At 53.4% G+C, this 11,409-nt stretch overlaps 6 protein-coding genes across 6 annotated transcripts; 3 read left to right on the forward strand and 3 right to left on the reverse strand.

Annotated features, from left to right (window-relative positions):
* Positions 1-168: 168 nt before the first annotated feature.
* Positions 169-3,166, reverse strand: GCG54_00009020 (uncharacterized protein; the record flags this gene model as incomplete). The annotated part of the gene is made up of 2 exons (XM_045408973.1): positions 169-2,480; positions 2,575-3,166. 2 exons carry the CDS (start codon positions 3,164-3,166, stop codon positions 169-171), a joined length of 2,904 nt encoding a protein of 967 aa, XP_045256218.1.
* A 453-nt stretch (positions 3,167-3,619) lies between these two features.
* Positions 3,620-4,633, reverse strand: GCG54_00009021 (uncharacterized protein; the record flags this gene model as incomplete). Its single annotated transcript, XM_045408974.1, has 1 exon — positions 3,620-4,633. The coding sequence occupies one exon, from the start codon at positions 4,631-4,633 to the stop codon at positions 3,620-3,622; it is 1,014 nt and encodes a 337-aa protein (XP_045256219.1).
* Positions 4,634-5,773: 1,140 nt separating this feature from the next.
* GCG54_00009022 (uncharacterized protein) lies at positions 5,774-6,617 on the forward strand (the record flags this gene model as incomplete). Its single annotated transcript, XM_045408975.1, has 2 exons — positions 5,774-6,064; positions 6,123-6,617. 2 exons carry the CDS (start codon positions 5,774-5,776, stop codon positions 6,615-6,617), a joined length of 786 nt encoding a protein of 261 aa, XP_045256220.1.
* A 902-nt stretch (positions 6,618-7,519) lies between these two features.
* Positions 7,520-8,015, forward strand: GCG54_00009023 (uncharacterized protein; the record flags this gene model as incomplete). Its single annotated transcript, XM_045408976.1, has 2 exons — positions 7,520-7,631; positions 7,705-8,015. 2 exons carry the CDS (start codon positions 7,520-7,522, stop codon positions 8,013-8,015), a joined length of 423 nt encoding a protein of 140 aa, XP_045256221.1.
* Positions 8,016-8,276: 261 nt separating this feature from the next.
* On the reverse strand, positions 8,277-9,278 carry GCG54_00009024 (uncharacterized protein; the record flags this gene model as incomplete). The annotated part of the gene is made up of 4 exons (XM_045408977.1): positions 8,277-8,541; positions 8,601-8,902; positions 8,962-9,142; positions 9,202-9,278. The coding sequence occupies 4 exons, from the start codon at positions 9,276-9,278 to the stop codon at positions 8,277-8,279; spliced, it is 825 nt and encodes a 274-aa protein (XP_045256222.1).
* Positions 9,279-9,965: 687 nt separating this feature from the next.
* Positions 9,966-11,273, forward strand: GCG54_00009025 (UDP-glucuronosyltransferase 2B7; the record flags this gene model as incomplete). The annotated part of the gene is made up of 1 exon (XM_045408978.1): positions 9,966-11,273. One exon carries the CDS (start codon positions 9,966-9,968, stop codon positions 11,271-11,273), a length of 1,308 nt encoding a protein of 435 aa, XP_045256223.1.
* Positions 11,274-11,409: the final 136 nt, after the last annotated feature.

An 11,409-nucleotide genomic window follows, 5' to 3' on the forward strand; every position in this document is an offset into this window, starting at 1 on the left:
CAATTCTGCGGCCAGCAAACCTGGTCTTTGCACCTTCCAAATGCAGCATGACATGGTCTCACAGTGTTTTACTGCCAATTTACCCTCTTTTGATTTGGACAATGAGCTAGTCTTAAACGTATGAGCGGGCGCTTTTGTCTTCAAGCTATACTTGTGTCACCTCTAAGCTCAGTCCACCCACCATTCTTGATCCTCAAAATATGCCTCTCCCTTCATGCCTCCACCAAAATATGCCATATGACGGACATATTTCAAGAAGATGCTGAGCGCAGTCTCGTCTGTTGAAGAAGCTCTCCCAGCCAGCACCTCAAAATAGAGCGCCTTCTTTAAGTCTTCCGACGATCCCATCAAGCCTTCGGCCGTTTCGTGAAGCAGTCGGGTTACAATCTCCTGATCATCCCAAACATCGCTAACGGTAACATCCTCCCCGCGCTGTCTCGCCTCAGCCACAACTGCTTCCTGCAGCCCCTCGACACACCGTACCGTCGCGTCGGCAATGACGCAGGACGGTCCGGCAAGGGGTCTGATCTGCACGGCAAACTCGCTGTGCACCCGAAGCGGCTCTGGGTTCAGACTTAGCATCGCTAACCCGGCCCCTAGCTCTGCCGAAGACGGCGATGTCGGCATGGACACCAGTAGGCCGGGCCCAGTGATCACCTCACCGGGCCGGAAAACCAGGGCGACGGAGCTGTTCCTGATGAGCTGCACCAGATCGTCGTGCCAATCTGCGATTGCATTTGGCCTTGATTCCTCATCTTCCCCCGATGATCGTGGATAACTCCCATCCTCTTTTCCGTCTTTTGGTTCCTCGTAGACGTGAACTGCATACCACTGATCACCGTCCGTCGGGACCTTGATCATCAGGACGCGTGGGACAACCGTTTCGCCTCCTGCTTCTGCATCTCTACCGTTCTCATCAGTCGATCCCGGTTCCGTGGGGAGCAGCCTTCCCACCATATCCAGGCCACCAAAGCAGTTGAGCCTCGCGCCGGGAAACCTCACTCTGAGGCCCTCATCTTCGATCCTGGCCGGGTAGGGGCTCAAAGGCGAGACAAACATGTTCCCATATTTGGCATACTGCACCAACGTCCGGGGCGCCCAGCGGAAACCGGGCACCTGAACACGCGGGACGCACGAGAAGATGATGTCACCCGGCAGCCCAGCAGCGCCCTGCAGCGTCTCGACCCTGCGCCACAATTGACACATCCCGTCCTCGGGCGTCTGCCCGTCGCCGATAAGAGGCTCAACCTCCCCTCGCGCCGTCTTGATGCGCAGATCCAGCAGGGTAGCCAGGCAAATCACCTCATCGGACGCAACCGTCAGGCTGCGGTGCTTGAGCGCGTTGACCAGCATTTGCAGGAAGAGGTTCAACGGGTGCACCTTGCGCCCGGGGGTGTTGGTCTCGTCGGGGAGCTGCCACATGCTGACGCTGAGGTCGCGGAACTCTGCGATGAAGCGGAAGGCCAGGGACGCTTCGTGCTTTGGGGCCTGCTTCAGAAGGCCGACGACCGATTCAAGGGAGAGGAGGCTGTCGCGGAACGCGAAGCAGAGCCGGTCGCCAGAGCCTCTGGCTCGCGACGCGCCGGCGAGAACGCCTTCCTGAAGCGTCCACATGCGACGCATCCAAGGCGATGTATAAATGTGCGTGGCAACATCGATCAGACCCCTGGAGGTGTCTTCGAAGATGTCCCTGACACTTGTCGCCTGAAGGACCGCGCTCTTGACGAGGACGGCATAGGCGTTTGCATAAATCTCCCGCATCCTTGACAGGCACAAATTCTTACCGTACCCCGGAGTCGCCGGGCAGCACATTGTGTCGATCCACAGGTTTATCTGCCGGACTTTCGGTTGCGTCTGCACGTTGATTCCCGTTCCCGTCGTCTCCTTCTCCTCTAGCTTATCTTCGACCCCCTGATAGGCCATCATTGACCAGTGCATCACATATGCGAGCTGACAGAACGGCAGTGCATTCGCTTGCATATTCCCCATCCCTTCAGACCACACGTGGGAGAGTGCGACATAGTGGTTTTCGGGGTCCTTTTGAGACTCCTCGTCGATGCTGATTGAGGTCAATGCTACCCCGAGACCGCCGTCCTCGAGCCTGCCGATGGCGAAGCAGGGAATGTCCCCTTTTTGATAGATCTCGATGAGGTGCTCTTCGTCAAATGTCACCATTCCGGGGCATTCGCACCCAGGGCTCTCGTGTTTGGGCACCGCGGGGATTCTAACATTGCATCCATACTCTCGGCAGTCCTTGTGCAGGTCAGCCTGTGTGGAGTCGGCCTTGAAGTTCTGCAGATAGTAGAACGCCTCAATGCTCGTGAAGGTGTCCCTAATCTTGCCAATGTCGCCGGGACACCATCCCGCGTTGACCATGGCCCTCTTAGTTTCGGGGCTCAGCGGATCCAGGAGGGGTGCAATCGTTGAGAACCACCCATATTTGGGTCCGGCTGGGAAGTACTGTTCGTCATGATTCATCTCTAAGCGACAGTCTCATTAGCTTATTGTTCATCTGGAACGAGACGGAGCCCAGTCATCCTGTCAGAGCAGGGCAGATTGTCACCAGAGTCTTACCCGCCACTGGCCCATGCTCTAGAGCCGTCTGGACCGCCACGTCCAGTGTCTCAGCCACGCTCGCCAGACAGATCATTTCATCTCTGAAGACCCGAAGAAAGCCGGGGAATCTGGACTCAATGCTGTCGAGGGCCTCGAACGCCATCTCGAGGCATTCGTCGAGATGTTTGTGATATTCGTCGCCACTCTGAATGCTCGATAGACGTCCGGTTTCCCTCCATGCCGTCAGGTCCTCGTGCAACGACTTGGTCGAAAGCGCAGCACTGCTCAACTGTCCATCGTCGTCGAAGGTGAAAGACATGCTTTTCTTTCGCGCATCATATTCGCCTTCACCCTCGAGGAATTCCTTGATGAGCGCAAAGAACAGCCATCCTTGGTAGTAATCGAGGACGTTGTAGCTTGAGACTCCAGCTGAGAAACGGCCCTGGAGCGCATCGGCTTGAGTGGGTACGTATGGACATTGACCGCTGAGAAGAGCGCCATGCCGGTCTGGGTAGTCGAGGAATGGCCCGGGGTTGTGGAACTGAGCCGTCGCGAGCTTAATAACCGGGTACTCATTGATAGGGTCGCGTGGTAGAGGAAGATGTTCCATTTTCAAAGGCTGCGCGCCCGGTGTACTAGGTATGTTTAGGCAGGTCGTTGGAATGAAGAGAGAAAATATCAAAGCCGGCCGGTTTTCTGAAAGAAAGAAGATGATATGAGATTGAACAGAGGCTGATGAAGTCCGACCAGGCCAATCACAGACAGGGACTTTCGGCACTTCGCTGCCTAGTGCAGGCAGCCATCAATCTGTTGGATGGGACCCTATTTTGCTTATACTGAAGACCACGAACATGCACGTAATGAATTTGGCCGTACGGGAAATGAGAGTTTCATGATTTTTCTGACGTAGGTTTGATATTGAACTGTTAGGTCGATATTCTACTCCGGTGGTTTTCCCTTCCCAATACCATCTTGCTGCGGTGAAAATAATCTAGCTTAATTCATGAAACCCAAATAATAGTTTTAATAAATTCCCAATACTCTGTGGTCCGTCAAGTCTCCATTATGGATTGATTGTGAAAGTGCATTTCAGGCCTGAGTGGTCACTCCAAGGTACGTTTTTCTCAGTGACCTCGGGACTTTGAACGACGATGGTGCCTGGATGCATCACCTCCATGTGCACAGGCGTCAGTCCCACCATCGCAACTCTGTCCATTCGATTAGGCGGGAATGGCGCAGTCCCGTCAACTCCCCAAGTGTATCCAGGCTCTTCACCATGGACAGCCTTCCAAGCGTCGACAAGATGGTTCCCTTCGATGAGCGTTTCATCCTCTGGAAGAACCGGGTTGAAGTCTCCCGCGACCAGGCCGTGGCCCGACTCACGTAGTATCTTTGACGCAAGCCAAAGCTGATGGGGTCGTAGAGACGGAATCCTGGCAAGCGAGTCCAGATGTACGTTGATGAGCTCGATGCGCTTGTATGTAGGCCGCCCAAGGATCGACGAGGGTTTAGACGGCAGGAAGATCTCGCTGCAAAGTGCGTCGCGTCCGTAGTACGACCGATATTTGATGCGCGAAACTTGCCCAAGAGCCCCGTACCGAGCTCTCCCTAGATGTCCGAACCGCGCCTTCGACACGAGCGTCATGGTCGCGAAGAGATGGCCGCCCCAGTTGACCGTGTCTTTCTCGCTGGAATACCACCCGTCGCAAATCTTCTGATTCATCAGAATTCGGGGCACCATGCCCTTGTTCACCTCTTGGAGGAATATGACGTCCGGAACCGGCTCGTGGTCAAGGATCCTGGACAAGAGGCCAGACAGCCGTTTGTCGGGTCGCTCGGCAAATGCATCGATGTTCCATGTCGCTATCGTCAACTCCAAATCCGGGTCGAAGTTCTCAGTCGGTTCGGCCAACGGGCTATCGCTGGTGGCATTTTCCACTGGTATCCATTCTGAGGTGTCTTCGTCGAACTCATGCCATGACTGGGGAACGGGCGTGAGGTCGGGTTGATCTGCCGTTGGCGTCACGACCTTTAGCCGCGGACTTTGGGATTTGAAAACTGAAAGATAGTTACCCATTCTGAAGTTTCCAATTGCGTATGATGTTGTGTGATTTCCTGTGTAAAGTAGTATCGATGGTGGGTGAAGGCGGTCTTTTGATACTCTTGTGTTGAAAAACGGAGAAAGCCAGATACCCATAGCGGTACTTAGTCGCCGCACTAAGCTTCGGCGCAACAGGGGGACATGCAGCCAAGATAGGCAGCCATGGGTACCATAATCAACCCTAAGAAAGAAAAGATAGTGAACCATACATGGCCTAGACAATTTTGTGCAGCCGGGTACATACTCAAAATGATTGTAAATGTGATTCAGAGATCGCACACTACCTACTACCGACGAAGAGTATAGACAAACCCTGAGGTTACATCCTATGGTGTGTCCGTCAGGAATTGATATCACTCTGGAATTTCCTTCAAGTATTAGAAAATGAGAGTTAAAAGAATTCAGAGGACCGACCCTTTCCTTTTCGATTGAGCCTGCCTCTCGATGTGGCATATTGTCTCGTGAAACTACATGTATCTTCGATATGCATCACAAAATCGAATTTCTTCAAACTGTTTATCTTCCTAGTCGAAGCAGGTGATGTACAAGATATGCGAAGGTCGGTGCATCCATGAATATTATCAAAAATTAATGGGTATTTGCTTGACGCGCAGTAGATGACTCACTTGACAGCCGCAATGTTCTGCGTACTAAGACGCTGCGAGATCTATGGATGGACGGTGCCGACGGCCTTGGCTGCATCGGATGTTGTCATTCTTAAGGTGCATGTTGCAATCCATCAAAGAGGCTTTGCCATTGGTGGATTGGCAGCGGTCTTGACGTCCCCTCCATGCGCAAGTTGCATTCTGAAGTGGCAACATGGCTCTCGACCAACAAAATGGACTGCTGCCAGACCGGTCAGCGGAGCGCATAACCGCAACACGATGTGCCAACACAATGCTGCATGCCGGGCGCGTATCTGTAACACAAAAGACCCCTGAGAAAATTGAAGAGCCACTGTGGGCGGGGAAGGAACCACACAACTGCGATGAGTCTATCAGGCGCATTATTACTACTTCCTGTGGAACGATGCTGCTCTACTTAAGCTGGCTAATCTGCCTGCCATGATGACCACTTCCGGCCAATTTCCTTGTTAATTCACATTCAACCGCCGCGATGACTTATGAATCTGGCGTGCAAGTTCTCCACCTGAGCATGCCAAGAACTGGCAGCACATCTATGAAGGCTGCCTACGAAGAACTTGGACTGCCGACGTACCATGGCTTCGAGTATATGTTGCGACCCGACGATCAAAAAGCCTGGGCAGAAGCATATCTTGCCAAATATGAAGGGAAGGGAACTCCTTTTGGGCGAAAGGAGTTTGACGAGATCCTCAAGGGATGGGCCGTTCTGTCGGACTGTCCTGTGCTTGGGTTCACGGATGATTTGCTTGAGGCCTACCCAGACGTGAGCGAACGCGTAAAAGTCTCCCCTGGTAAAGCATGATTCTAATCACGGCGTGTAGGCGAAAGTGGTCCTTGTTGACCGGGATATCGACAGCTGGTACAAGTCCTTCAACGAATGTGTCGTGGCACCATTCTCTGACTGGCAGGCCTGGGTGGTCATCAACATTTTCGAGCGCTTCAAGAACCCACAGCCAACGATCATGACACAGAAGGTGCTTTACAGGATTTTCGACGCTCACGACACTAGCAGCTGGCGCGAGAATCTCAAGAAGATAAACTTGGAACACGCCGAGAAGATTCGAAGAGTTGTTCCCAAAGAGCGACTGTTAGAATACAAGCTGGGATCGGGCTGGGAGCCCTTATGCGCGTTTTTGGGCAAGGATGTGCCCGACAAGCCGTTTCCCCATCTCAACGACTCGGTTGAGTTTGAAAAATGGACGAGGGAGTTTAAGGACCAACAGCTTAAGCAGGGTTTATTGGCGTTCTTGAAGTACGGCGCCGTGCCCGTCATAGCCGCCGCAGCGACGATCCTCCTGAGGCGGGTCCGAGCTTAAGGCCGCCGGCACCTGCAAGCCTCGGGGCCGGTAGGTGGGGCACCCAGGGGCGTGCTCCGGGGCACTGCCGGGAACGTGAAGGACAGGGCGCCAAATTGTACATAGTGACAGAGCAGTGATATAATCAAGCATTCCAGAAGTGTGAGACTTTGGCGGGGGTGCTCGGCCCGAGGTGATGAAATCATTGACTCTTGCGACTGAGACAAAGCTCTGGGCCGATCGATCGGAGGACGGCGGCGGGAGGGAGGAATGCGGCCAGCCTCACCAGCCACAATGAGATTGCGCCAAAATCGAAGCCAACCGCGCACGTAATTCCACAGTCGCGCTCCCGACCAAGGTGCGGAAGCCTAGCCTGGTTGCCTGGCATGCCTGGGGAAATCTGGCTTGGCAGCCGCATCCTTCGATCCTTGGCGCCGATCTAATGGTCTGATTTAGGGTGCCTTCTGACATAATCTTCGGGATAGTATTAGCGCCGGTTCTCCTACTGAAATGTCGGCTGCCAGTGAGAACGGCGAACATTGTCCCGACTGTATTAGTAAGTGGGAGTGTTACGCCGCCTTGGCAATGCTTCTCGTGGCTCGCTCAGCCATCGCAAAGTTGAATCCTGCGAGAGTTACAGGGCATACTCCAAAGTCATACTGCCTTTGTCCATAATTGGTCAATGAAGAGTTACTAAGCCGGCGATGAATCTCACCGCACCAAGATGTTGGCCAAGAACGCCAAGTACAGTGCGTTGGTGGTTATGTACAGCGTATTGATGATAGCCACGATTCACTGAACATAAATACTACGCATTGCATTTTCCAATACTCCATGTCAACTCAATTTGCATCTGTTGATACTCCCCAGCAAAACTTTCATTTTCGAAACTTTTACCCCATCATTACCGTCCTGAAGACACAATGTCGGGACTCAAGTATTTCTCTTACAACGACTATGGCAAGACCCTCCTTGAGGAGATGCACTACAGTCAAGCTGTCCGAGTTGGAGACAAAATTGAGATATCAGGCCAAGGTGCTTAGTTCCTCCAATTTCCTTCCAGAGTATAAGGCTTGCTCCGTGGCCATGCTAACGTTACCTTATGTAGGCGGCTGGGATCCCGCAACGGGAAAGGTTCACTCCGAGCTTTCAGAAGAAATCGATCAGGCCTTCGCCAATGTAGACCTGACCTTGAAGGATGCTGGTGGCAAGGGCTGGTCACAGGTTTTCCGAATCCGTCTCTACGCTCTCGATGAAGCCTGGACCCCAGAGGGCATGGGCCGGATGGTAGAAAACATGAAGAAATGGGCACCTGACCACGCGCCTCTCCTAACAGGAGTCGGGGTCTCGCAACTCGGACAACCAGGTATGCGCATCGAGGTGGAGGTATCTGCATATGACCCCAAGGAAGCTCAGTAGTTATATCGGAGCAGCTGCAGAAGGGAAATACTTCATCACTTCCCTAAAGATAGAACAATTGAGTAAATGGCATGAATTAAGTGGTTGCTATTTTCTATGCTAAGACTCTACAGTTCGAACCAATGTCCCTTCAACTGAATCGTTTATGCTTGCCGTGGGTATCATTAACCTGACATGGAGACAGATCCGCCTCTGATCCGTCGCCAGGAAGCATCAATGCTCCCTTTTGAGCTTGAGACTCATACACAAACGGAGAGTGGTCTATCTCCTGCGCTGCCAGTACCATATTGCGACACCAGCCAGAGCGACTCCAGCGGATGAAAAGATGCGCATCGTCTTCTTGACGGCGGGGGCAAGGACCATTTCCGCAGCGACGTGGAAGTCAGCCATCGCGTTGATGCGAGGATATGGCTCCTCCGGGACGTCATGACCCAGGAAGGTACAGATCTCCTCCCATCCGAATCCCTTCTCGAGATTCAACACTAGTAGTCTCTCGGGCGGCACGAGAGCCTTGACGTTCGTGAGGCTATCATCGTGTCAGTCATGGACTGGGCTTGTGAGATTCGAACTGAGGATGTGACTTACTATTCAGTATAGCTCTTGGCCATGGCGTCCTTGAAGCCGGGGTCACTGGGCTCGAGGCCGCCGGACCATCTATGCGTCATGGCCTTGAAAAGTGCCCTCAACTCCCAGACGAAGCTGTCGAAGTACCTGACAACCGACAGAGGCGGCTGTGCGAGCTTCGCATGGTATGCACCTAGAGACCCAGCAATGGACTTGGCCCAAGATTCTGGTGTCCGCTCGGTCAAGATGAACTTGACATTGGGGTCCTCCAAATACTCCGTGACAACGTTTGGGCACAGATAGCAGGGGCTCTCAACAATACACTGGGTTTCAACCAGTCAGTCCGGACTCTTCTCGTCGTTAAACTGACACTCGCACTTACGTCGTAACCAGCAAAGAGCTTGTCAAACTCAGCACGACCAAAAGGCTTGTCCGTATCATTGGCGATAATGGCCTCTTGAAGCGCTCTCATTTGCTGAAAGCCATAGGGCAGCAATTCTGAAATGTGAAAAGGCTTGTAGCCCAATGTCTTCAGAGCCTGCCATAGCCCAAGAGTGCCTGTTCTGCGCAGACCTTAGCCCCCGACACCAACATATCCGATGCAGCTTCCGTCTGAACTTACCTGCTTGGACCAAGTCCAATAACCTTCATAGGTCGCTCTTCTGCGGGTGCGGGAAGTTTATCGACAGCGCGGGACATTTTTCGTATGCAACAGATCTGTATGTTACCACAGGAAGGTTTGTCGGGTTCGCTCCGCTGCAGCAGCTTGGTTCAAGGGCGGTGTTGCGGACCTTTTACTCGTGACCCTACCTCCCTCCCGTCCACGTGCGGTGATCCATCTCCAGTCTTCTCAACTGCCGTTTCAACCCTGGTGGAGGGAGGGGATGGATGCCCCAGCCCCTTGCCACGTCGTGTTATCAACGACCCCATCACCACGCATGACTCGCCTGCCGCCGCCGGTCGACTGCGACTCATGCGAGTGGGTTCCAAATGTCCGGGGTAATATTTTGAGTTTACGTCGCTATCAGAGATCCGCAGCGGACTTGTTTCTTCTCTCGTGCTTCTGGAAATCAATCAGTTGATACCCTATCATGAATAATCCTGGTTACGCGCCCGATCTCGGCAGATAGCTTGATAATTCCCCCTCAACCTTCCCTGTTGCGCGGGCTTTGACACATCAACATGCGTTGACGAATCAGAGGCTCGGAAATGACAATGCATCGATAAGCCGTTTATCCCTCCTAAATGCAAGTCTCTGTGTCTCAGCTGCAGCGCAGAAGTGTCGTTGGCTTGTGAATATGCCAGGCTGTTCATCCAATCATTCAGATCAGCCACATCGTCTCAATACAGCCAACCTCACGCCTCACTGCCAATCCGATTGCGAAAATGCATCTATCAACACCAGACGGCGCGGGCACGGTCGCACCGAAGGATCGACGACCGCTGAAGTTCTTGCTTCATTGCTTCTCGGCCACTGGCCATGTCCTGCCCATGCAGGCCGTTGCGAGGGAGCTCGTTGAGCGAGGGCACGAAGTCGTTTGGACAACGATCGCTCCGCAAGAAGCCCGAGTTGTTGCTTCGGGAGCGAAGTTCGTCCCAGCGGAGAACGTGATCAAGGTCGACGCCAATCTCGACGGTGCAGACCCAAAGGACATGGCGGAGACAGCGGAGGTCATGTTCGGCGGTCGGCTCACGGCCCAAGTGGCTGATATCCGCAGGGTACTGAAGACATTCAAGCCTGACTACGTCTTGAATGATGCACTACCGCAGGGCATGGCAGCTGTGTACGAACTTGGAGAGATCCCATCCTATGCGACACTCGGGGTTGTGCCTCTGTACCTCCCGGAGGTCGGGCCCGAGCCCACGGCGCATCCGGCGCAGTCTGCACTCGGCATGCTTCTGAGTCAACCGCGGCTGGTTCTGCCGGTCATCAACCCGGAGAGAGAGAAGCTGGGCCTGCCGCCGCTGAAGCCCACAGATGCATTCTCATACAGCCCGTTCCTGCATATCCAGGCTTCATGCCCTTCGCTTGAATTTCAAGAAGGACCAGAGCCCATCATCCCTCAAGCACATTATGTCGGGCCCCTCGTTGCAAAGATCGGGGGCTCGAACGCCAACTTGCCTGAGTGGTGGGACGACGTTCTCAGCGCTCCTTCAAAGGGACAGGACGTTCTTTTCCTCACACAGGGAACTTTTGCCATGGACCCGACGTCGCTCATCATCCCTGGACTCCAGGCACTGCAAGAAGACAAGCGCTTCTTGATAGTCGTGCCGTCAAAGCTTGGAGACGAGATCCGAGCGAAGGTGCAGATTGAAGACAACGTACGCATCGCAGATTGGGTTCCTTACGACCAGCTCCTCCCCCGCACGAGACTTCTGATCACGAACGGTGGTTACGGCAGCGTCACACAAGCACTGTCTCACGGCGTTCCTCTCATCTGCGCAGGTACATCAGAGGATAAGAAGGACACGTCTGCACGGGTGTCATGGGTCGGCGCAGGTATTGATCTGAAGACAGATAATCCCTCTGTAACCCAGGTCAAAGAGGCAGTCTACAAGATTCTCAATGACTCAAGTTACAAGGACAATGCGGCCAGAATTGGGGAGGAGCTGAATGCACAGGGTGGCGCGAAGAGGGCTTGCGATTTGTTAGAGAAGGCTGCACTACAGCTAAACGTCAGCAAAAGCGCATAAAACATAAGAGTAGCTTTGATGGAACATTTTATCGGAATATTTGGGGAGGTAAATGCATAGATGCGTCATTAGCTATAATAGAGTTCAACGTCAATCAGGAGCCGAAAGTATGCTGCTCGCTTCTCACAAAAGATGC

Source organism: Colletotrichum gloeosporioides (assembly GCF_011800055.1).
Source record: "Colletotrichum gloeosporioides strain Lc1 chromosome Unknown consensus_117, whole genome shotgun sequence".
Classification (NCBI taxonomy): domain Eukaryota; kingdom Fungi; phylum Ascomycota; class Sordariomycetes; order Glomerellales; family Glomerellaceae; genus Colletotrichum; species Colletotrichum gloeosporioides.